The following is a 26,261-nucleotide window of genomic DNA, read 5'->3' as shown; positions in this document are numbered from 1 at the left end:
AGCCCACTGATTTACTGCACCCTAACTGTTAAAATCTCAGTGTTCAAATCTCTCCCTGGCCTCTGTGATCTCTTCCCGCTCTACACCCTGCATGTACTTTCTAATCCTTTGGCATTAATCTACTCATTCCCTGCTCTATCACTAGTAAGGAATCTTACAACACCAGGTTATAGTCCAATAGTTTTATTTGAAAATCACAAGCTTTCGGAGCTTTCCTCCTTCATCGGGTGTGTGAAGGTTTCCATCAAAGCACCGCATATATAGTCACAGAACAATGCCTGGTGATTACAGATAATCTTTCCAACTGCCTGTTATCACACCTCTGCATGGATGGTGTTCAGACAGGGGAACATTACACCTAAGACCACTGAATACGCAAGCGGTCAGATTGCAAAGACAGAGAGAGAGAATGGCCAGTTGTATTAAAAACAGATAACTTATTTTTCCCCCCCTGGTGGGGTTACATGTAGCGTGACATGAACCCAAGATCCCGGTTGAGGCCGTCCTCCTGGGTGCGGAACTTGGCTATCAATTTCTGCTCGACGATTTTGCATTGTCTTGTGTCTCGAAGGCCGCCTTGGAGAACGCTTACCCGAAGATCGGAGGCTGAGTGTCCTTGACTGCTGAAGTGTTCCCCGACTGGGAGGGAACCCTCCTGTCTGGCGATTGTTGTGCGGTGTCCGTTCATCCGTTGTCACAGTGTCTGCATGGTCTCGCCGATGTACCATGCTCCGGAGCATCCTCTCCTGCAACGTATGAGGAAGACAACGTTGGCCGAGTCACAGGAGTATGAACCATGAACCTGGTGGGTGGTATCCTCTCGTGTGATGGTGGTATCTGTGTGGATCACTGGTAGTTGTTCCTTCAGCTGCTATATTTCCACCCTCTCGACTGTCCTCCCAAAATCCCTCTATCTTTTCCCCCCACTGCTTTATCACCCTCCTCTTTAAATGTGCTTTCACACTCCTCCCTAACCCAGTTTCTTTCTCCCTTAGGTGTTAAATGTTTTTAATGCATTCTGAGGTTTGAGAAGTGCATGTTATACTGAAGTGTGTCCAACTTTAGATTGAGTTTTTATTTCCAAAACTCTTGGACCAGGCTCCACAGCACCATTTTATTTTTAAAGTATGTGTTAAGCTACCCATCAGTGTTTGCCTTCATGCTAACTGGGTATGTTGTCAGCTGTGGGTCAGTGGTAGCACTTTTGCCTCTGAGTCAAAAGGTCGTGGGTTCAAGTCCCACTCCAGAGACAAGTACAAAAATCTAGGCTGACACTTCAGTGCAGAACTGTCGACGAATGCAAAAGATCCCATGGCACTATTTTGAAGAAGGGTCGGGAGTTCTCCTCGGTGTCCTGGACAATATTTATCCCTCCATCAACATCACTAAAACAGATGATCCGGTCATTATCACATTGCTGTTTATGGGAGCTTGTTGTGCGCAAATTGGCTGCTGCATTTCCTACATGACACCAGTGACTACAGTTCAAAAGTACTTCATTGGCTGTTAATTTAGTAATTAAATAAGAAGATGCTTATACTGTTTATCACTAATTGGAATTGTGTTGCGCTTTGTAAATTTAATGTTCAAGAAGCAGCAAACTCACCTCCTCTCTCACCAGGCCGGTCAGTCCCTGTAGAGGCCTGCTCCGGCCCAAGTTAATGAGTTGAGGGGGAAGGGAAATATATCACAGTAACTTGAACTGATTCGACCCTACAGTACCATGTGAAAATGTTGCTGTGGTTCATGGTACTAGAACTTTTTTTTTATGTTGGTGATTTAAGACCTTGGAGTAGGTCCAGGTTTATGTTTGCTACTGCTATTCGGTGAAATGCAGATGGAATGTTTACATGAAATCAGTAAAGTGTTTTCCAATGTTAAATTGGTACCACCTACCAATTATAGGTCCTGTGATTGTTTAGGGCATAATTTCTTTGTATTAAATTTAATTAAAAAGTACAGGTAGGAACAGGCCGTTTTGGTCCATGTGGCTGGCCTTGGATACACAGTTCACTACTCAGTTGATTTTCTCACCAAATTCCTATCCAATCGCCTCTTTAAAAGTACTTGGTCTTGGTGCCTCTCCTGGGCACTCCATTTCAAACATTCAGCACCCTCTGTGGAAATAGTTCTATGTGATCTGTCCATTCATCGTCCCTCTTCTGAGCTTCATCCAATGCCCTTTTGTTGCAGTTCTCAGGACAAATGGATGAAAAAAACCAATAGGAAAATGGTAATGGACTTTTGGCCATTAGTACCACAACTCAGAATCTTGCTCCCAACTTAATGTGCAAAAGGAGATTGGTGGGGCGGAAAATCTGCTTGTTGGGTATTTCCAGTGTCTTGTTGATGACCAATAAAGAGGAAATCATGCAGCATTGCATGAATTAGTTTTTAAACTCACAAATTCAGTTAGCTTTCGATGGGAAAAATTCTAAATGTGCCAGTGACACTGCTGGAATCAGATTTTTCATATTTTGATGCCTGTGCTGTAAAGGTGATGAACTGATCTTGTATTATTTCTGCACTTTTGCTTAAAAACACCTTCAAAAAACTAAAACTAATCAATGTGTCTAGTTTTCCTGTGAATTAAGATTGTTATAGCATGTTGCATTGAAATTAAACACGAGGTGGACAGGTGATTTACAAAATCAACCTGATTGTGATACATAAAATTATGGCTTGTACATTAAAGGAAGAGGAAAATGGTACTGGGATGAAATAATGAAGATGAGATGTAGGGTGAAATTGTTAGATGGTTTAAATTGAGTTAATGTTTTAAACTAAACTTGCACAGAATCTAATAGGAATGGGTGTGACTGTACTTGATATCACTACTTTTTTAAAATCAAAGTGGAAGTTGCTGTTATTTTATTTAACCTACTGCACTTAAAACAGTTTATGTACTTTTTAAAAACAAAGTCAGATTTGCCTCTGTTAATTTTTATCCATTCTTTAATTCTACACATTGGTAGTTTTCTATTAAATCTATCATCTTGTAGGCAGGCTCCAATGCGTTTGTACTTTTCAAACTTTCATGTAACTTTTTGAGATTGTTACCCATAAGGGATTTTTGGTTTAATTTATGTTGTGTTACTAATAGGCTCAGGTTACAAAGGGTTAACTACCAGAGAGCAATAAGTCATCGAAGAATGTTGATTTTGGCGGTTAATTAAAATACCAGATGAATCAGCAGTCAAACGTGTGCATTCTCACATATCACATCAGTCTTGGGACAAGGGAAGCAATTGTGCACATTTCAGTGCTGGTTGCACCTTTAATGCTAGAATGGTCTCTGTTCAATATGCCCAACCAGAAGGGGGAGAACTTAGCTAAATGGACAATGTACTTGATGCAGCTTCTTTACCAAGGAGCGAGGTTTCTCATTCAAGGTGTAGCTTTGCTTGGCAGCTCGGCGAGCCAATCTGATACACAGAGCTGAGGGAGGAATCAGAGATCAGCCTTTGTCTCTCTCTGGAATCTAGGGTAGTCTGAGTCTGGAACAGTCAGAGTGAGATAGAGAGGCCTTGCTTTCTAAAGTTAATGCCAGTTAGTAAAGGGACTGCTAACGAGCAAATTTAGTCTGTAACAGGCAGGGTTGCATATTTTGATGTTAGGAGGAACAGTAGTGTAGGAATACAAATGTTCATGATTCGTGAACCTGGACAATAATTAGTCAGAGAATGTCACATTTACGTGGTAGTTTTGTTAATCAAAGTGATTATTTAATGATTTAAACAATTCACACAAGCATCAAGCATTACATGCACCCTTCAAGAGGTTGGTAAAGACACTGAGTGAGCCGCTAACAGAGTGAGCCCTTTCAACTGGGAATTTGGTGAGTGTGGGAATTAGGAGTGAGGGGGAAGGAGGTGCTAAGCGATTTAAACCAAGGGACTATAAACTAATCCACCGACTTTTAAAATTTAAATAAAAATACATTAAAAATTTTTAAAAGATTAAGTAATTACTAATTATTTTGAAACCCAGCTAAATCTATTTACTAAATATAATATGGATCTCAACTGGTTCTATTAGTCCTAGAAATTACCAGATTAAATTTTTAAAAACTAGAATTGGCAGTACAGCCTGTGTGTTGGGACTATAATATGTGGGAGTTTGTGGACAGCGAGACTGTCCCGATTGCCACATCTGTAGTAAATGTCTCTGGCTTGAGACATTCCGGCTCAGAGTCTTTTGAGCTGGGGTGCGAGTGGGAGACACTCCGACACATAAGTAAGTGGGAGGTAGAGAAGGAGGTCCTGCAGACACTGAGCCTATCCAATAGGTACAAAGTACTTGCTACCTGTGAGGATAAGGATGAAGGCTGCAGGGAGGATGCCCAGAATGCTAACCATGGCACCATGGAGCAGGAGGCAGTCCAAGTGGGGGAGGATCAGAACAGAAAGGTTGTCGTCATAAGGGATTCTATAATTGGGGGATAGATAGAGTTCTCTGCGGTCGCGACAGAGAGTCCAGGAGGGTGTGTTGCCTACCTGGTGCAAGGGTAAAGGATATCTCGGAGCAACTGGAGAGGTACTTGGAAAGGGAGGGGGAGGATCCAGTTGTCGTGGTCAATTTCAACACCAATGACTAAGGAAGAACAAGGAAGAGGTCCTGTTAAGGGAATATCAGAAGCTAGGAAATAAATTAAAAGGCAGGACCTCATGGGTAATCTCACGATTACTACCCTAGCCACATGTTAATTGGCATAGAGATAGACAGATCAGAAAAGTGACTGCGTGGCTGAAAGACTGTGTGAGAAGCAGAAGTTCCATTTCATGGGACACTGCCACCAGTACTGAGACAGGAAGGAGCTGTACCACTGGGACGGGCTTCACCTGAACCGGAATGGGACCAGAGTCCTAGTGGAAAGGATAAATAGGACAGTGCATAAGGCTTTAAATGAGCAAGATGGGGGGAGGGATCTGGTCGCAATAACAAAAGTTTAAAGATAGAAGAACCAGGAGGTGAGTGTAAAGGCCAGACCAGATGGAGTAGCTGTATTAATTAGAGATAACATAACGGCAGTAGAAAAAATGGATACAACTAACAGAAGGATAGAAACAGAATCCATATGGATTGAAATAAAAGATAAGAAGGGATCAATCACTCTAATAGGGGTTTACTACAGACCACCCAGTAGTGGAAACGAGGTGGAGGAAGAACTATATGAGCAAATATGTGAAATGAGTAATGGACATAGAATATGCCCTAAGGGGCAAGAGCTCTACTTGCCAAAAAAACAGCCCTGGATGACAAAAGAGGTAAGGGACAACACAAAACAAAAAGAAAAAGCATACAAAAATGCAAAAAATAGCACAGATCCTGGCGACTGGGAGAGGTACAAAGAACAGCAAAGGATGATAAAACATATAGTAATTGCTACAAAAAGGGAGTATGAAAAGAAACTGGCAAGGGATATCAAAATCAACACATTTTAGGAAAAAGAGGGTGATCTAGAGCAATGTGGGCCCCTTAAAAACGGATAATGGTGATATTGTAAATGAAAATAAGGAAATGGCAGACATGTTAAATAATTACTTTGTGTTAGTATTTACAGTGGAGGAGGAGGATAGCATGCCGGACACTCCAAGGAAACTAATTTTGAATCAGGGACGGGCACTCACCATAATTAACATAAGCAAATTAACAGTAATGAAGAAAATAATGGCACTAAAGAGTGACAAATCCCCAAGACCAGACAGTTTCCATCTCAGAGTTCTAAAGGAAAACTCTGGGATGTTTTAAAGGAAGTAGGTAAGAACATTGCAAATGCCCTAACTATAATCTTCCAAAGTTCTCTCGATTCAGGAACTGTTCCTTTAGATTGGAAAATTGCACATGTCACTCCGCTATTTAAGAAAGGTGAGAGAGGGAAACCAGGGAATTATAGACCAGTTAGCCTAATATCTGTTGTCGGGAAATTACTAGAGTCTATAATTAAGGATAGAGTGACTGAACACCTTGAAAATTGTCAGATGATCAGAAAGAACCAGTATGGATTTGTAAAGGGTGGTCATGCCTAACAAACCTGATTGAATTTTTTGAAGAGGTGACTAAAGTAGTGGTCAGGGGATTGTCTACGGATGTTGTTTAAATTGACTTCCAGAAGTAATTCGATAAAGTCCCTCATAAGAGACTGTTAGCTAAAGTTGAAGCTCATGGAATTGAGGGCAAATTATTGATCTGGTTAGGAAATTGGTTGTGCGGCAGGAGACAGAGAGTAGGGATAATGGGCAGGTATTCAAATTGGCAGGATGTGACTAGTGGTGTCCCATGGGGATCTGTGTTGGGGCCTCAACTATTCACTATATTTATTAATGACTTAGATGACAGGATAGAGAGCCACATATCCAAGTTTGCCGATGACAAAAAGATAGGCAGCATTGTAAGCAGTGTAGATGGAAGCATAAAATTACAGGGATATAATAGATTAAGTGAATGGGCAAAACTGTGGCAAATGGATTTCAATGTAGGCAAGTGTAAGGACATCCACTTGGACCTATAAAGGATAGATCAGAGTACTTTCTAAATGGTGAAAAGCTCAAAACAGTGGAGGTCCAAAGAGACTTGGGGGTCCATGTACATAGATCATTAAAGTGTCATGGACAGGTACGGAAAATAATCAAAAAGGCTAATGGAATGCTGGCCTTTATATCTAGAGGACTAGAATACAAGGGGGTAGAAGTTATGCAACAGCTATATAAAGCCCTGGTTAGACCACGCCTGGAGTACTGTGTTCAGTTCTGGGCACCGCACCTTAGGAAGGATATATTGGCCTTGGAGGGAGTGCAACGTAGATTTACTAGAATGATACCTGGACTCCAAGGGTTAAATTACGAGGAGAGATTACACAAACTAGGGTTGTATTCCATGGATTTTTTTTTTGCACTGGTTGGGGAGTCTAGGACTAGGGGACATAGTCTAAAAATTAGAACCAGGACTTGCAGGAGTGAAGTTAGGAAACACTTCTACACGCAAAGGGTGGTAGAAGTTCAGAACTCCCTTCCGCAAACTACAGTTGATGCTAGCTCAATTGTTCAATTTAAATCTGAGACTGATTTTTTTTGTTAACCAAAGTTATTATGGGATATGTGGCTAAGGCGGGTATAAGGAGTTGGGTCACAGATCAGCCATGATGTCATTGAATTGCGGAACAGGCTTGAGGGGCTAAATGGCCTACTCATGTTCCCATGTTCCTAATAATCATGAGAGATTTTAACTATCCCCAAATAAATTGGCAAGAAGAAGTAGGTAAAGGGGTACAGGGAATGGAGTTTTAACAATTACCCAGTATATAAAAAGCCCAACAAAAGAGGAAGCACTGCTGGATCTAGTAATGGGAAATGAACCAGAACAGGTAAGAGAAGTAAGTGTAGGGGAACATCTAGGCATTAGCGATCACAACATAATAAGGTTTAACATAAAGCTTGAGAAGGACAAAGATCAAAGTAATAAATTTTGAAAAAAGCTGATTTTCAGGGGATAAGAATGGAAAAGGGAAAATAAACTGGAAAAATTTACTGATAAACAAAGAAATAGAACAGCAGTGGGAAACATTTAAAATGGTGATCAATAGAGTCCAGGAGAAATATAGCCCATTAAAAAGCAAGAACAAACTAGCCAGTAATGGTACACCATGGATGAATAAAGAAATAAGGGAAAAATTGAAACTTAAAAAAAAGGCATACACTAAGTACATAGACAACAAAGGAGAGGAAGACAAAAGGAAATACAAAAAGGTTAGGAAAGAAGTTTTTAAAAAAAAAACAATTAGAAAAGCTAAGAGAAACTACGAAATTAAATGATCAAGGAATAGAAATAAAGTATTCTACAGACACCTAAATAACAAAAAAAAAATCAGGATAGGGATAGGGCCACAAAGGGGTACACATGATGAACTCACAGGTAATGAAAGCAAAATGGCAGAAATATTAAATAATTACTTTGCCTCAGTATTTACCAGGGAGATTAACATGGTGGGCATGACATTAGAAAAAATCAAAAAAGATATAAAGACATTTAAGATAGAAAGGAGGAAGATCATTTATAAACTAATCAAACTTTGAGAGGAAAGAACTCCTGGTCTGGATGGATTGCATCTGTGCTTATTAAGAGAAATTAGGCAAGAGATAACAGAGGCACTATTACATATATATAAAAATTCATTAGAAAAGGGAATCGTGTCAGAGGACTGGCCAACAGCTAATATGATTCCTATATTTAAAAAGGGAGATAGAATCAGCCCAGGGAACTATAGACCAATTAGCATAACGTCGGTGGTAGGAAAGATAATGTAATCCTTACTCAAAGACATAATAGAAAAACATCTAGAAACCTAAAATATAATAAAGAATAGTTAGCACAGATTTCAAAAGGGAAGGCCATACTTGACCAATCTTATTGAATTCTTTGAAGAAGTAACAGAAAGGATAGACAAATGCAATGTAGATGTAATATATTTGGATTTTCAAAAGGCCTTTGATAAGGTACCACATAGTAGACTCATGACTAAGGTCAGAGCATGTGGAATCAGGGGTCAAGTAGCAGAATGGAAAGCAAGCTGGCTACAAAACAGAGTAGGGGTTAAAGATAGTTACTCAGACTGACAAGAGGTGGGAAGTGGTGTTCCACAAGGATCGGTGCTGGGACCACTGTTGTTCGCCATTTATATAAATGATTCGGACTCTGGAATCAGAAGTACAATTTCAAAATTTGAGGACACTAAATTAGGGGATATAGTTAATACTGAGGAGGACTGCGACAAAATACAGGAAGACATTAATAAACTTGCAGAATGGGCGTGTAATTGGCAAATGAATTTCAATATCGATAGGTGTGAGATATTACATTTTGATAGGAAGAATAAGGAGGCCACATACTGCTTCGATAAGTCTAAATGGGGTAGTGGAGCAGATGGATCTTGGGGTACAGATACACAAATCACAAAGTAGTGACACAGGTTAATAAGGCCATAAAAAAGGCAAACCAAGCACTGGGGTTCATTTCTAGAGGGACAGAATTGAAAAGCAGAGAAGTTATGTTAAATTTGTATGGAACCTTGGTTAGACCATACTTGGAGTATTGTGAACAGTTCTGGTCTCCATATTATAAAAAGGATATAGAGGCACTGGAGAAGTTGCAAAAAAGATTTACTAGAATACCACCAGAACTGAGAGGTTATACCTATCAGGAAAGACTGAGCAGGCTGGGGCTCTTTTCTCTAGAGGGGTGACCTGATAGATGTCTTTAAGATAATGAAAGGGTTTGATAGGGTAAACGTAGAGATGTTTCCACTTGCGGTGGCGACCAGAACTAGGGGCCACAAATATAACAGTCACTAATAAATCCAACAGGGAATTCAGGAGAAACTTCTTTACCCAGAGAGTGATTAGAATGTGGAACTCGCTACCACAAGGAGTAGTTAAGGCGACTAACATAGATGCATTTAAGGGGAAGCTAGATAAACACACGAGGGAGAAAGGACTAGAAGGATGTGCTGATAGATGAAGTAGGGAGGGAGGAGGCTTGTGTGGAGCGTAAACATTGCCATGGACCTGTTGGGCTGAATGGCCTGTTTCTGTGCTGTACATTCTACGTAATTCTATGTAATTAAAAACCAAGGATTTCAGCATCAAGGCAGTTAGAGTGATCACCTCTCTCTTAGATCTTGAGGTGGTTCTTCTTGTTGGACATACTTCCTCTAGGTGAAGCTTCGTCAAGCTCCTTTGACAGCAGTAAAGAAGCTGCCACGATGTCTCATCTTTATATGATTTTTGCCAGTTGGGGTGTGAGTGAAAGTGAAGTCCCATTTTGGCCACTCACCCACTGTTGCATTAATGATGGACGATTGGCTGGACCACTCAAAACTATGTGAACCCAGGGTGCAATAATTTCTAATTGTCTCAGCACTGTTTTTCCAAGATGTTTTGAGAACCAAAGGCCTGTTTGAAGCTTCTGCAATTGTTGCTGTCGTTCCTGCAGTTTCTGCACATTGCTGCCTTTGCAATTTTAAACTTGTAAAGTCCAAATGTAATGTCCAAAGGGGCAAAGTTAACCCTTTCCTTCAAATGTAATGTCCAAAGTTCCAAAAAGGTTTTGAATTCACAATGTTCAAGTGGTTTTAACCCCTGCCCTTCAGTAGGAAATAGATGTATTGAAATTACAAATCTGCACTCCGTTCATTGATATACTTCACATAAAATAAACCAGTTTGTTGGTTCATGATTGGCCCCTTCACACTAGAATGCTTTTGGAAAAATAAGAGAATGCACGTGACAACAAGTGTGAGATTACAGCATCTAGTACACAAAAAGAGTCTTATTGTTATGATCCCCAGGTCACAGTATTGTTTAATTAGATACTGGGGAGTAAAGGTGCGCTCCAATTCATAGAGGACGTGAGTTCCGCTTACAAGAGTGACCAATGATGCTGAGCCCGAGCGACTGTCTAGTGCAGACCTGAAATTTGTAATACTTCAGTTAGGTTAAAATTTCATTCTTTAAGATTCAGAATCTGACCAAACTGGCACTATCTTTGTCAACAAAGCAACGTGTGTCTGGTTTTGTCATTTGCTTTGGTCATTCTGTTCGGACTCGCACAAATAAATATCTGTACAATTTCTGCACAAATTTTATATATTGTAGAATATATTCAATTTTCGATGGCAAAGAACTTGCACACAGTTTAAATCCAAAACAACTGGCTGTGTGAGCAGTTGAAAGCCATCCAGACCATGTCAAGGGTGTGATTTAATTGTCAGATGGGCTTGCATGCCTGCGTAGAGCACAAGCACCATAAAATACTTGAGTTATTCCATCATTTCTCCTTCTTGGAGAAAGCTTTGGTGGTGTCCAGTGTTAAAGGGTATTGTCCCTTCAATTGGGTTTCTCAATATGGCCAGCTGACTGTCTAATTTGAAAAGAACACGCAAAACTGAATCTTCGCTATATGTTGTTAATGCCAACAGTGCATTGCAGTAAGTATTCAAAACTGGTAGTGAACTATACGAACAGCAGGTTTTGATGATGGTGAAGATAACATGAACACTTGTGATAGGATCTCAGTTGAGATGACTTGCATAAACCATGTGAGCTCTGCTGTTGCAATTTATGACTTTATCTAGGGAACAGGCTATCCTAGATTGGGTATTGTACAATGAGAAGGGGTTAATTAATAATCTTGTTGTGCGGGGTCCTTTAGGGAAGAGTGACCATAACATGATAGAATTCTTCATTAAGCTGGAAAGTGAAGTAGTCCAATCCAAAACTAGAGTCCTAAATCTAAACAAAGGAAAGTACGAAGGTATGAGGAGTGAGTTGGCTATGATAGATTGGGGAGCTTCAGTAAAAGGCATAACGGTGGATAGGCAATGGCTAACATTTAAGGAACGAAGGCATAAGTTGCAACAGTTGTACGTTCCTTTCTGGCATAAAAACACAAAAGGAAAAATGGCCCAACCATGGCTAACAAAAGAAATTAAGGATAGTATTAGATCCAAAGGGGAGTCATATAAAATTACCAGAAAAAGGAGCAAGCCTGAGGACTGGGAGCAGTTTAGAAACCAGTAAAAAAGGACCAAGTGATTGATTAAGAGGGGAAAAATAGAGTATGAGAGTAAACTTGCAAGGGACCTAAAAGTGGACAGTAAAAGCTTCTACAAGTATGCAAAAAGAAAAAGATTAATGAAGACAAATGTAGGTCCCTTACGGTCAGAAACAAGAGAATTTATAATGGGGAACACGGAAATGGCAGAGCAATTAAACAAATACTTTGGTTCTGTCCTCACAGAAGAGGACCCAAATAACTTCCCAGAAATGCTTGGGAACCAAGGGTCCAGTGAGAAGGAGGAATTAAAGGAAATTAGTATTAGTAAAAAAAAGTGCTGGAGAAATTAATGGGACTGAAAGCCGATAAATCCCCAGGGCCTGATAATCTGCATCCCAGAGTACTAAAAGAGGTAGCAATGGAAATAGTGGATGTATTGGTTGTCATCTTCCAAAATTCTATAAATTATGGAACCGTTCCTGCAGATTGGAGGGTGGCAAATGTAACCCCACTATTTAAAAAAGGAGGGAGAGAGAAAACAGGGCACTACAGAACGGTTGGCCTAACATCAGTAGTAGGGAAAATGCTATGAGTCTATTATAAAGGATGTGATAACAGGACACTTAGAAAATATTAACGGGATTAGACAAAGTCAACATGGATTTATGAAAATCATGTTTGACAAACCTACTGGAGTTTTTTGAGGATGTAACTGGTAGAATAGTTAAGGGAGAACCAGTGGATGTGGTGTATTTGGATTTTCAGAAGGCATTTGATAAAGTCCCACTTAAGAGGTTAGTCTGCAAAATTAAAGCACATGGGATTGGTGGTGATATACTGGCATGGATTGAAAATTGGATAACAGACAGGAAACAGAGAGTAGGAATAAATGGGTCTTTTTTGGGGTGGCAGGTGGTGAGGGGTACCACAGGGATCAGTGCTTGGGCCCCAGCTATTCACAATATATATCAATGATTTGGTGAGGGAACCAAATGTAATATTTCCAAGTTTGCTGATGACACAAAACCAGGTGGGATTGTGAGTTGTGAGGACGATGCAAAGAGGCTTCAAGGCGATTTAGACAAGTTGAGTGAGTGGGCAAATACATGGCAGATGCAGTTTAACGTGGATAAATGTGAAGTTATCCACTTCAGAAGGAAAAACAGAAAGGAAGAGGATTATTTAAATGGTGATAGATTGGGAAATGTTGATGTACAACGGGACCTGGGTGTCCTTGTACACTAGTCACTGAAAGCAAACATGCAGGTGCAGCAAGCAGTTAGGAAGGCATATGGTATGTTAGTCTTCATTGCAAGAGGATTTGAGTACAGGAGCAAGGATGTCTTACTGCAGTTATACAGGGCCTTGGTGAGATCACACCTGGAGTATTGTGTGCAATTTTGGTCTCCTTACCTAAGAAAGGATATACTTGCCGTAGAGGGAGTGCAGCGAAGGTTCACCAGACTTATTCCTGGACTGTCATATGAGGAGAGATTGGGTTGAGTAGGCCTGTATTCACTAGAGTTTAGAAGAATAAGAGGGGATCTCATTGAAACGTATAAAATTCTGACAGGGCTAGACAGACTGGATGCAGGGAGGATGTTTCCCCTGGCTGGGGGATCTAGAACGAGAGGTCACAGTCTCAGGATATGGAGTAGGACATTTAGGACTGAGATGAGGAGAAATTTCTTCACTCAGAGGGTGATGAACCTGTGGAATTCTTTACCACAGAAGGCTGTGGAGGCCAAGTCACTGAATATATTTAAGGAGACAGATAGATTTCTAAACACAAAAGGCATCAAGGGGTATGGGGAGAGAGCAGAAATATCGTATTGAGATAGAGGATCAGCTATGATAATATTGAACGTCAGAGCAGGCTTGAAGGGCCAAATGGCCTACTCCTGCTCCAATTATCTATGTTTCAATGTTTCTATCTGAACCCCTTAGTTTCATTAGTGCTTTGCAAAATTCTCCCAGTCATCCTTATTCTACATTTATTTCTATGTATAGGCTTCCTCATCTAGACCTTGATACATCACTGTCTAACTTGCATATTAATCTGATAAGTATCATTTCCAAGTAATTGAATGAAAGACATGTAAAGGATATATGATGGGAATTAGTGCTTTGCTGCATATAAATAAGATTTTTCTTTCTTCCTGCCCAGATCTAATACCTAATTTGAATTTGACCTGAAGTAACAGAGAGGGTTGATGAGGGTAGTGCAGTTCATGTTGTGTATGTCCACTTTCAAAAGGCGGTTGATAAAATACCACATAATGGACATGTTAGCAAAATTAAAGCCCAAGGGATTAAAGGGACGGTGGCAGTGTGGATATGAAATTGGCTAATCGACAATGAACGGTTGTTTTTCAGACTGGAGGGAAGTTTACAGCGGTGTTCCCCAGGGGTCAGTATTAGGACCACTGATCTTTTTGAGATATATTAATGACGTAGACTTGGGTATACAGGCATAAGCTTGGAAATGTAGTAAACAATGAAGAGGATAGTAACAGATTTCAGGAGGACAAAGACAGACCAGTGAAATGGGCAGACACATGGCTGATAAAATTTAACGCAGAGAAATGTGAAGTGGTACATTTTGGTCGGAAGAATGAGGAGAGGCAATATAAACTAAATGGTACAATTATAAAGGGGATGCAGGAACAGGGAGACCTGTGGTGTATGTATACAAATCTAGAAACCTGTCATTTCCTATCACATGTTGCATTTGTAAAATGGCCAAGAAGCATTTCCGAGAAGTACACAATCTGACGTATTTTCTCCCAGAATCCCTGCGGTTATTTTGCAGCTGTGTACTGTATATTATTTTAGTGACTGTGCTAACTGTCAATGCCGGGACAATGGGACTTGCAGAGCGGGATCAAGGGAAAAGTGAAGCAATAAAAAGGACAAATGAGCAGCAAGGGGAAGGATAAAAGCTAGAAACATTGCATTAAACAGAGAATCAAAGAGAACAGTGGTGAGACAGAAACAGTACGTTATACATATTGTGTGTGGTGTGCTTGGATCAGGTGGGGTTTTTTTTTTGCTACACAAAACCAAGGGTATGCCAGGACAAATGTGACAATGATTTCATTATTCATTACTTTTCATAGAAATTTCAATCTGGAAGGTGGCGCTGGCTCCTTATAGGAGCCATCAACTTGAATACCACTTGCCCTTTAATATTTGTCTTCCTCTGCGTATTTATAGATGGACATGTATGGAAATTTACTGCAAAATTACCCAGTAATCATGTGGCAAATTCTCCAATTACAAAAGGGAATGCTGGGATACATCCTGAAATGCAGTGATGGGTTAACAGCCTTGCTCGATCACTGTTATTGGTGATGTATATGAAAAATAAACCACATGAGTGATAAATTGCTTAACAGATTTGCACTTATCTTGTGATGGTCTGAAAAGCTTAAAATTATAATTTCATATTGAGATCTGTGCCTCTTAAGTTTTAATTGACTAGCTACAAATAATTATCAGTCACACATTTAAAATAGTCAACAATTATGGACATGACACAAAACTGAATATGGCTTTCCAGTTGAGTAATCTACAGACAGCTGCTTGAGATATGATGAAATACATCAAAATGTATTTCAAATTTTAGGAGGCTACTGACCATTGCAGAAATATTAGTTGAAGGATACAGTGTGAATAAGTTTTGATCCATTCAGTGTGATGGTGTATTTCACAGATATACAATATTGAGTACATATATACCAAGAAAAAGCTTGTGATAGCTAATATTTTTCTCACCTCTAGACCCTCCTGCCTCCATTGCAATCTTTTTACCTTTCAGTATTGGCGATATATGATCGGTAAATCATACCTACCTTTCAATCCTAGAAGCAATGCTCATAATTCACTCCAAGGAATTCCCTGACTTCGCTTTGGTGCTGACTCATGACTGCCCTTTGGATCATCAACTCCTCGAGACCAAGAATGGCTCCATTCTTCCAGTCCCAAGAATCTCCCTCAGCCCACAGCCTCAGACCTGCACCTAGTTACAGGGCATCTTCCTACTGCCCTAGTGGTCAATGTTCCTCTGAACATTTCTTTCTTGCTCTTACTCACACTAGATAAGTGATGCTACAAGCTCTTCCTCCTCCCAACACCGTAACTGTGTTAAAATCAACTCATGACATTGTCTCTTATGTTAACACATTCTTTCTCAAGACCTAATAATTGCGGAACTCCTTACTTCCCTTAACCTCTCCTTCCTCCTCAGGTCACAGGTTATTAAAACCCAACTTTGGTTTCACCTAACCATTACTTCTTGTTTTAGATTGTCTTCTGTTCTTCTCCACCCCCACCCCCACCCCCACCCCCACCCACTATGGCCCTTGACCCAGGTTTCTTGTTTTTAAAAAAAAATGTGCAAAAAATTAATTGATTCGCTGTATCTGAACAGATTAAAAGGGCAAAAAAAATCTGGGAATGTGAAAGATGAACACAAAATTCTAGAAGTGTACAGTATACCCATCTACAGAGAATAGGGAAAACCCAATTAGTTTGTTTAATTAATTAATTAATTCAGGGGGCGCAACTCTTGGGGGTGGTGAGGATCGGGGAGTGTAACTGCCAGGGGTTGCAGGTAACCATTCATGGGGGCATTTTTATAGGCTCGGGGGGAGCAAAGACACTCAACTACAGGAGGCCCAACCTTTTATAAGAGAAAAGGCAACAGTTGGTAACTGCAGTCAAGTGTCACCTGATCAAATCTCCAGGAATACGTCTAACCAGAGTTGGCAACCCTATTTGTATTGTCAGATGCTGATGGACCTGCTGTGTATTTCCAGCTTGTATTCCTTTATCTATACATGTGCTTATTTACATTTCTGAAATCCTATTGGGTGTTAGCCATGGCTCAGTGGGTAGCATTCTTGAGTCTGAGTCAGCAGGTTGTGGGCTCAAGTCCCACTCCACAGACTTGGGCACAAAACCTAGCACTGAGGGGGTGCTGCATTGTTGGAGGTGCCGTCTTTCGGATGACATATTAAACCGAGCCCGTCTGCCCATTCTGGTGGAAGGCACTATTCGAAGAAGAGCAGGCGAGTTCTCCCTAGTGTCCTGGCCAATATCAGTAAAACAGATTTTCTGATCATTATCACATTGCTGTAAGCAAAATTGGCTGCCTCGTTTTCTACTTTACAACAGTGACAACACTTCAAAGTACACCATAGGCTGTAAAGGGCTTTGGGATGTCCTGAAGTCGTGAAAGACACTCTATAAATGTCCGTTCTGGCGAACGGTCATCGACCTGAAACGTTAACTCTGTCTCTTTCTCCACAGATGCTGCCTGACTTGCTAAGTATTTCCAGCATTTCTGTTTTTATTTTGTATTATATAAATGTAAGCCTTTTACAAAAAGCAGCACCCTGGTGTTTGCACTCGTAGACACAAACGCTGATATTATTTCCATAACGCCATCAATTGTTTCTAAAATTTATATAAAGAGGAACTGAAACCGAGCTTAGGAGACGGGGCTAAATTACTCTATGTGAAAAGAGGGAATGTCTGATTTTATTTCCCCTCTCTCAACTTGATTGATGACCTTCTATCGAAATTGCTCTCGACCCTCGTGCAATTTCCACCAGTTTAGTAGTTAATCATTGAGAAAAATTGCTTTATTTTTTTTGTATCTACTTGTGTAACTGACATGAAAATTGGTCCGTGTTTTATGCCGTACTCTCGGTTGGTATATTAATAACCCATCTTGCTCTTACTGGTGTTAACAGGGCCGCACGTACAAACCCTAAACTTGCCTGTTGTCTCTCGTTCATTGGTTCTGCTGACTACGTGATGAAACGTATAGTGTGGTGAGTAACGATTGAGACATCTCTCTCTCTCTCTCTCTGTGTCTGTGAAGGTCGCCCTCCTCTCCTGCTGATAACACTGTGGAACGTGCCTCGCTGCATGCTCCCACTGGGTTAACAGAAATTAAAGGTTTCCAGGCGATTCAACCTCGACACAAATAAATCCCAAAGTCCAAATAGCCCCAGGAGACCAGATGATACATAAAAGCCACCGCCATTGCTGCAAATGTGAAACAAAACAAAACCCCAGAAAATGTCAGAAACGTACAGCAGGTCAGGTCAGTACCTGGGGAAAAAAAATTAAGGTTAAACACTTCAACAGGAAGCCCCGATTTGGGGAAAATGATCTTCAGTGTGTCCAGATCTTAGAATTAGATGAACAAATCCGAATGTTAAACTGTAAAGCTACAGATTGCAGTACTGCTTGATTTTTGTTTTAAAGTCCTAAATTTTTAAACAAATCTCCCTGGATTTGATGTGCAATTTACCTTCAATGAGTCCAAAAAAAGGTTTGGTGAGATTCACAGGAAAGCCCCCCAACATGGGGCTATATAACGAAGCTTTAGTGCCACAATCGAGTTGGTGTAACTGCATTAACCGGGATTGCACTGTGATCCGGGAATAACGAAGCAGTCTCGGGCACTTTAACCTTTGAGGAGGAGGCTGCTGATCTCTCTTCCCCCAAACTCAGCCAGGTTTCGTCCTCCCATTTACCGAACTGAAATGTCACGTTGTTTTAGAAAAAAAATATATAGCTTTTAGCAAAATGCGGAAACCAATTTGTTTTGTCACCCGGATCCTTTTTTTTCTTACGCTGATGATTTGTGGTTTGGAGCGTTACCCGGTTGTGTTGATTTATCTGGTGCTTTTTGTAAGCGCCCTTAGTTTTAAAAAGATTAAAAACCCGCCCCCTCTTCCCGGGAAGCCTGGGATCCTCCTTTCCACTGGGGTGTTACGAAGAGTTGACATGTCATCCGCGTCACTGGCACTTTGAGCCCAGCTCCTTTGCAGACTTTTTGAAAAAAAAAATATATATATATTTTTATATATTAGGGAAGGTCCGCAGTGTTGCTGCAGACACCCAGCTGTCCTGACCACGCAAAATGTGTTGTTAGCTCATTCATCCAGCCTTTAAGTTGTGTGCCGTTTCTCCTACCACCCAAAAGCCTTGCTCTGCTGACTTGGTCCGTCTCTCACCCATGGAGAGGGCAGCGGTGCGTTCGAGCCCGTTCATCCCGAGGAACTTCAGCTGCATGGCCGAGCTGCACGGTAGCTTGGCCGAGGAGTGTAGCTTGGCCGTGGCCGGTGCCGCAGGAGGGCTCGAGTTCCAGGAGATGGGCTGTCGGGTCAAGAGCCAGTTCGAGAAGCAACAACGCAGCCGAGAGAGCAGGGACCCGAGCCCCGGCCAACGCAGGAGAGCCAAGTCCCTGCCGGCTCCCGGAGACCGGGCGGCCGCCGCCGCCTTAAACCTGGTCGCTACTTGCCCGGCCAGGAGGAAGAGGGTCAGGTTCGCCGACTCGTTGGGATTGGAGCTGACCACCATCAGGCACTTCTGCGACGCCGACATGCCCCAGATCCCGCACCGGGTCATGGCCAGGCTGCGGGTCGAGCGACCCAACCACCTGATGGGCAGGGACATGATGGACATGTTCTTGGGCAACCCGACTCACATCTTGGAGCCCCTGTTCAGCAACCCCGGCAGCCGGCCAGACTTCCTGGAGCGGGTCAGGCAGGGCTATGTGTGCCTGGAGAGCATCTCCACCGACCACTTCAGCATCCTGGGGGTCGTCAGGGTCTTCAACCTCGCCTACGAGAAGGAAGTGATGGTCAGGTACACCTTGAACCAGTGGACCTCCTTCGTCGACATCGCCGCTTCCTACACTGCCCACTCTGCGGACGGTCTGACGGACACTTTCTCCTTCAAACTGGTCACCCCCGTCTTCCTGGACATGGGCGGCACTCTCCAGTTCGCCATCCGCTACTCGGTGGCGGAGCAGGAGTACTGGGACAATAATAACGGCTCCGACTACCAGGTAAGAAGCCACAAGTTCAAAATCTCCCCGCCCAAGGACTGGGAAAACGGCTGGATCCATTTCATTTGAACTGGGGAGGGAATGCTACTGTTTTACATAGTGTCCAACAGAATGAAATTGGTGGAGTTTGTGTGTCACAGACCCCGGTCCACGGTTGTCCTCTGTGTCTACATTACAACAACAAAAAACAAAGTGTGAGTGTTTTTTTCTGTTTGAAGCTATTAAACTGTGGTATCCCTTTTAAACCTGAACATTATCGTTAATTGCTTCAATTCAGTTTTTAAAAAAATATATATATATATATATATTTGTGTTAGGGAAAGTTGGGCACAGTTATTTTGAACACATAAGAAGTTGACTTGAATTTTAGTATTGCGAAGGGATGCCTAATATTTGTTCATGTGACCAGGTTTGCATCAATACCAATGAGTTTTGGTCTAATCCTTGAAACCCGTGTGAAGAGATGAAGCGTATAGGTAGATAGATAGGGGTAGCTTTTATTTCAGACCCATCTTAGATTTGGGTCATTTTTGAGCTTTTTTAATGCACTTTGCGGTTCCAAAAATGGCACTTTTCAATTGGCTGCATTATACATCGCTCATTCCTAAGGCCTAATAAAAGGAGGTACCATCTTTTGGAAACATGTATCTTAGTAAATCTGTTCTTCACCTTTGCAAACACACTGTAAATCACGTCAAAACACATCACGATGCCACAAATTCCTGATGTCATTGGAACAAATAATGCAAACTTCCTCTGGCTCCCCCCTTCCCAAACAAGATTACGTTGACTAGCTGCACCCGACGGAATAACCTTTCAGAACTGAAAAGGATGCTGACAATGTAGGTCCGGGCAAGTTGCTTACTGTGGCCTTTAAGAAGTTAGGAGAAAAGGAAGCAGAGCCAGACAAAGACGATTTTTTCTTTGCACGGACTTGGGGAGTAATCTACCAGGGAGGGCAGTTGAAGTGAAAAGTATAAACTGGTTGATGCAACAACCTGAAATGTTTTAGGACAGAGAGCTGTTTGTGCAATTTGGCAGAAGGATGTTAGGTGTTCAGATAAATCAAAAAGGGCTGGGCTTTTTTCTATTTCTAAAAATTATAATGTAAAGGATATTACAGACTATATTAAAAGTTTCAGAACTAAAACAAAACTGTCTAAGGAGAAGCTTTAAAGTGTGTATTAGAGTGGGGGGGGAGAGGAGAGAAACACTGCTGTGTGCATTTTTTGACTGAAGGATAAATATGACTAGATTTCATTCATTCACTGTTATTATGCATAAACCTCCCTTGTGTATCCTTGTTTAAATCATAAAGTAAGGACAGACTTTTAAAGGGGGGAGTGTCGGTGTTAGTTTAGCTCCTGAAGTAACTAACCTCTGCTGAATGTTCAGAGCTGCCATGTTAGCAGCCATTGGCCTGCTCGTATTGCAGCAGATGCTATATCTGTCTATAAGTTTTATTTTGATACGGTCGTCCTAGCATGTAAAGTTGCCTTTGCGTTGCAAGTTCCATCTGGTGGTAGGTCACTGTGGCTAGGCATATAAACAGAAGGCATGCCAAGTTTATTGTCTTGTGTTTGATGAATCTCGTAGAAAATGCCCCACACATTTTATTTTTAATCCCTGTTTTGTGCTAGAATGTACTCAATGTTGTTTATACTTTTTCCATAATTTGATTCAGAAGTTTGTGTTAGTAAATGATTTCACAGCAAAAATAACCATTAAAAGTGTGTGTGTATATATATATTTTTTTAATATATATATACTTTTTTCTAAAAAAAAGTCTGCGATAAGACTGACTGGATTTGGTCCGCCTTGCTGAGCAACCTCTGACCTGCCATATGCCAATGGTGAATATGGTGGTGTTTAGCAAGATGATATTGTGATGACAGTTCCCCTTTAAATGCCCTCCATTTTTTGTGAATGTAATATACCTTTAAAATGAGAGCAGTATCCCTGTGTTCGAGAGGCAAGGCCAAATAAGCTTATTCCCAGTTTGCCGTCAGTGCTGCTCTTAGTTGGCTGCTTGGAGACAAGGAAAAGGTGCTCATTATAGCCCCAAGTTGGGTTTGTCACTCTTGAAATTTATAGATGGTGTCAGCAGTGAACAACCAGTCTATTTCAACAGAGTTCCTTCAATAGTCTTTTTTTAAAAAAAAAATTAGTTTTAAAAAATCCTTTATTTCACTCAAAGATTTGCTTTCAACAAAAATACACAGACATTTGGCCTAGAACATATTTGGTTAAACTGGAATACTCCTAACCCTTTGCATGCACTCCCATTTCTCTATATAGCTCCTATTGCTGGTTTGTGAAAGAGATCTGCAGATTAGTTAACTTGATATTTGTATTGTGCCTTATTTGTGCTGTGAAAATGCATTTTCCTCAGATTGCTTGTTTGAAGCCTAAACAAGTTTTTAACAGTTAGAAGGATTTCTCTTAATTAGTTTGCTTTGTACAAGATGATCAAACTTAATTTACTGGTGTGCCACTTTGTGGTATTATCTTGCTGAGCAATGTTGCCAGAAATTATTTTGAAATCAGCCAGAGTTTTGGGAACCCAGTCCATCTGCTTCACACTTTTTAGTCGAGTGAGGAAATATACAAATGTATTAACACATATGTAGGCTGCACTCCAAACTTGAGCTCTCCTAGACCTTTAGCTTCCAACTTCTCCCCCACCATAAAAAAAAAATCTCTACCATAGACCATATGTCCAAACTTAAACTAATTTTTCATTTGTATGTTTGTTTAAAGTGTGACCTTTGTGCCTATATAGTGTGATATGGTATTGTTGGATCCTGTAGCAATTACTCTGACCCTTGAAGCTTTAAATGGAAAAATAATTTGTGAAAAGCTCAGTAGTAATTGTTAAACTTTCTGTCCACTGTTGAAATGCTTGAAGACGAAGGGGGTCCGTAGTCTGTGCAGTTTCTGTTACTTATATTTAACGAGACACAAAAAGTGAACCACACAGGATTTTTCAAACTCATCATAACTTGGCTTTAGCTACAAATTCATAAATCTTTGTAGGTGGCAGGGCAAGTTGATAAGACGGTTAAGAAAGCATGTGGGATAGTTGGCTTTGTAAATAGGGACATTGAATATAAAAACAAGGAAGTCTTGCTAAACCTTTACAAATCACTGGGTAGGCCTCAGCTGAAGTCTGGTGTACGATTCAGGGCACCAGACTTTAGGAAGGATGTCAAGGCCTTGGAGAGGGTGCAGAGGAAGTTTACCAGGTTGATACCAGGGATGAAGGACTTCAGTTATGCGGAGAGATTGGAGAAGCTGGGATTGTTCTCCTTAGAGCAGAGAAGGTTAAGGGGAGACCTAATATTAGGGATTATGAGGGGTTTTGATAGAGCAAGATGGGAGAAACTGTTTCCTTTGGCAAGTGGGTTGGTAACCAGAGGTCATAGGTTTAAAATAATTGGTAAAGGAACTAGAGGGAAAATGAGGAGAATTTTTTTCAGAGTTAAGATCTGGAACACTCTACCTGAAAGAGGACTAATTTGCAGGGTTATGGAGAAAAAGCTGAGGTGTAGGACTAAATTGGATAGCTCTTTCAAAGAGCTGGCACGAGCAAGACAGGCCGAATGGCCTCCTTCTGTGCTGTAAAATTCTATGATTCTGTCAAAGTGTAACAGCGATGGCATGGAAATCTTGACCATTCTGAAACTGCTTAATTGTAACATCGGTAGATCTGGTTTTTTCCTGGATTAAAGGCATCTGTGGTACAAAATGCTCATACATGGTGTTTTCAAGAGTCCATAATTCAGACTGATTTGGAAAATATTTCAGACATAAAAATGCACACTTTTAATGGAGAATCTTGGTTAGTGCTAGTGGGAGCGATGACTGATCTGGATAAGCATTTGACTGTTGTCATAAGAGCAAAATTATTGCAAGGGATCTATTCTTCTTGATTGTCTGAAATCTCTCTCCTATTCCCATCTCCAAAGTTCACAACATTCAGTATCAAAAACTATTAAATGTTTAATGTTCAGGATAAAGTTTCATAATTTCTGTTGCTTTAATGATCTGGCCTTGGGTATAGAGGATATAATTTCAAAGTTTGCAGATGACACGAAACTCGGAAATGTAGTAAACATTGTAAAGGATAGTAACAGACTTCAGGAGGACATAGACAAACTGGTGAAATGGGCAGACACATGGCAGATGAAAATTAACGCAGAGAAGTGTGAAGTTATACATTTTGGCAGGAAGAATGAGGAGAGGCAATATAAGCTAAATGGTACAATTTTTAAGGGAGTGCACGAACAGAGAGACTTTGGGGTGCACATACACAAATCTTTGAAGGTGACAGGACAAGTTGAGAAGGCTGTTAAAAAAAGTATATGGGATCCTGGGCTTTATTAATTGAGGCATAGAGTACAAAAGCAAGGAAGTTATGCTAAACATTTTATAAAGCACTGGTTAGGCCTCAGCCGGAGTATTGTGTTCAATTCTGGGCACCCCATTTTAGGAAGAACTTAGAGAGGATGCAGAAGAGATTTACTAGAATGATACCAGGGATGAGGGACTTCAATTATGAGGAGGGACTGGAGAATCTGGTGGTGTTCTCCTTAAAAAAGAGAAGGTTAGGGGGAGATTTAACAGAGGTGTTTAAAATCATGACCGGTTTTGATAGAGTAAATAAGGAGATTCTGTTTCCAGTGGCAGAAGGGTTGATAACCAGAGGACGCAGATTTAAGGTGATAATCAAAGGAGCCAGAGGCGACATAAGGAAACATTTTTTTATGCAGTGAGTTGTAATGATCTGGAATGTACTGCCTGAAAGGGTGGCAGAAGCAGATTCAATAGTAACTTCCAAAAAGGAATTGGATAAATAGTTGAAGGGGAAAATTTGCAGGGCTATGGGGAAACAGCAGGGGAATGGGACTAATTGGATAGCTCTTTCAAAGAGCCAGCACAGGCACGATGGATCGAATAGCCTCCTCCTGTGCTGTACCTACTATGATAATAATTGAGTTGTCATTTCTCATTTTTGAAGGGGCGAAAACTGTATATCCAACTGTCAAATCCCTTTTCCTTCTTCACCCCTTGTTGTTCTCTCCCCTCAACAACAGTCTGTAGATGGATACCAATTAACATAATGGAAAAACCATCGTAGCTTCTACATCAGTAGGGTTTGTATTTGTGACCCACCTGCAAGGGGAGAACACCTCATCTAGTTTAACCGTGAATAGCTAAGCCGTACAGATCAGGAAGATCCCAGGTTCGATCTCTAGTCTGTTCTAAGTTAGATGATGTCAGCCTGGAGAATAGTAGCAGTGCTACAATTGGCCTCATTGCAGGGTTAGGGAGGAGAAAATCACTCATGATGGTTACTCTGCTGGAAGTGTGCTTGAGTGTTGGATGAGGACTGAAACATACTTGGTGGTGCCATCCACAGTTAAATAGTTTGTTGGTGCACACTGCTCTCATTCTGGAAAAATGATCAGTTGAGGGGAGTAACCCCAGTGGGTGGCATTTGCCTATGGAAGTGTATCCCAACTTTAGTCAGCACCTTTTGGGAGAGGAGAAATTGGAGGGACAAAAACACATCTCCCAAGTTCTAAATCTAAAATTCTATGCATTATTGCAATAAATTTGTAATGTTCTGTTAGCTTTAGAACATTAGCTTTATAAACTTTTGCCACTGATTTCAAGGTCACCTGCCTTAAACAACTCCTTTCTTCTGAGAGTAAAAAAAATAAGCATTAAATGTGGTGTACGGTGCTATTTTAATAAACATTTTGGAATGGTGAAAGATTTTTCTAGGATTTATCCTTCATTCACCTGTATAACAGCCTCGACTTCAATTACCTGCATGTGACACACTTTGGAATGTTTCTGTGAGACATGACAAGGTGCTGTATGAATTCAAGTTCTTTATTAACAATTAAAATATCGTTGTGGTCAGGTTAGCTAAACAACTCTTTCGAATGGGAAACTGGTGCAGCATTTCCTCACAACAGAGTAAACTAGCAACAACCAGTGTAATGTTCAAAAGTTGCCTGTTTTGAGAGCTTCCATTTCCTTTACAGCTAACTGGAATTTCTTTACTATTGTGCCACTGAAACCTATAACTGCACTTGATTACAATGCCCAAAGAATTTTGAAATTGTCAACCAAAGCTTTCCTGGTAGATCGTTCGGTAAACGTACCCCTCACTTTGGAACTGAGCCACACAGACCCAAAAAAAGTCTAATGTGGAGATGCCGGTGATGGACTGGGGTGGACAAATGTAAGGAGTCTTACAACACCAGGTTATAGTCCAACAGCTTTATTTGGAATCACAAGCTTTCGGAGCTTGTGATTCCAAATAAAGCTGTTGGACTATAACCTGGTGTTGTAAAGACTCCTTACAAAAAAGTCTGTGCTGCGTTATGATTCTATTTGGGGCAGTAGTAGAGGCATCCCAATTGGCCTTCCCTCCCTTTGGCTAAGGAGCGGGAAAAGAAATCAGTCAGGGTTTTCACTCCTGATCGCTATTCAATGACATCTGATGCAAAGTTTGCTACTGTGGGTCCCAGTATGAGTTGGCGCCTTCAGGAGAGAAGGGGAGCATGAATCGATGCACATACTGTATTAGCATTGGTGCTGACATTCTTTATCGCATGTTGCTTCAGTACCTTGCCTGTTTGTGAGAAAAGGAACTCCTTGTTGTTTTGACTGGTTTTCTCAGGAGGGTTATATTCAGTAGGATTTCTGCCACCCCACCCCACCCCCTCCCCACCTCCAACCTCACATTTCAATATTGCCTATTGCAGTGTGTTCCCTCTTTGGTGTATAAGTTGTGGAAAATGGAAAAATATATACAAAAGTAATG

The 26,261-nt window shown here is 41.0% G+C and overlaps 1 protein-coding gene and 1 long non-coding RNA gene across 4 annotated transcripts; one reads left to right on the top strand and one right to left on the bottom strand.

Annotated features, from left to right (window-relative positions):
* Nucleotides 1-176: 176 nt before the first annotated feature.
* On the bottom strand, nt 177-19,284 carry LOC137333797 (uncharacterized). Of its 2 annotated transcripts, none has more exons than XR_010965992.1 (3): nt 17,876-19,284; nt 17,337-17,673; nt 177-746 (listed from the first exon to the last, which is right to left on the bottom strand). It is a non-coding gene; the product is annotated as an uncharacterized lncRNA (long non-coding RNA). The 2 variants fall into 2 exon arrangements; XR_010965991.1 differs by having other exon boundaries at nt 17,337-17,607; nt 17,876-19,278.
* Nucleotides 17,291-19,671, top strand: LOC137333796 (protein phosphatase 1 regulatory subunit 3E). Of its 2 annotated transcripts, none has more exons than XM_067998141.1 (2): nt 17,291-17,390; nt 18,554-19,671. In XM_067998141.1, exon 2 carries the CDS (start codon nt 18,587-18,589, stop codon nt 19,487-19,489), a length of 903 nt encoding a protein of 300 aa, XP_067854242.1. In that variant the 5' UTR covers nt 17,291-17,390; nt 18,554-18,586; the 3' UTR covers nt 19,490-19,671. The 2 variants fall into 2 exon arrangements, with proteins under 2 accessions (XP_067854242.1, XP_067854241.1); XM_067998140.1 differs by lacking the exon at nt 17,291-17,390 and adding an exon at nt 17,416-17,665.
* Nucleotides 19,672-26,261: the final 6,590 nt, after the last annotated feature.

This window comes from Heptranchias perlo, chromosome 16, assembly GCF_035084215.1.
Source record: "Heptranchias perlo isolate sHepPer1 chromosome 16, sHepPer1.hap1, whole genome shotgun sequence".
NCBI classification, from domain to species: Eukaryota; Metazoa; Chordata; class Chondrichthyes; order Hexanchiformes; family Hexanchidae; genus Heptranchias; species Heptranchias perlo.
The sequence above is the reverse complement of the archived record's forward strand: the minus strand, read 5'-3'. Positions and strand labels throughout refer to the sequence as shown.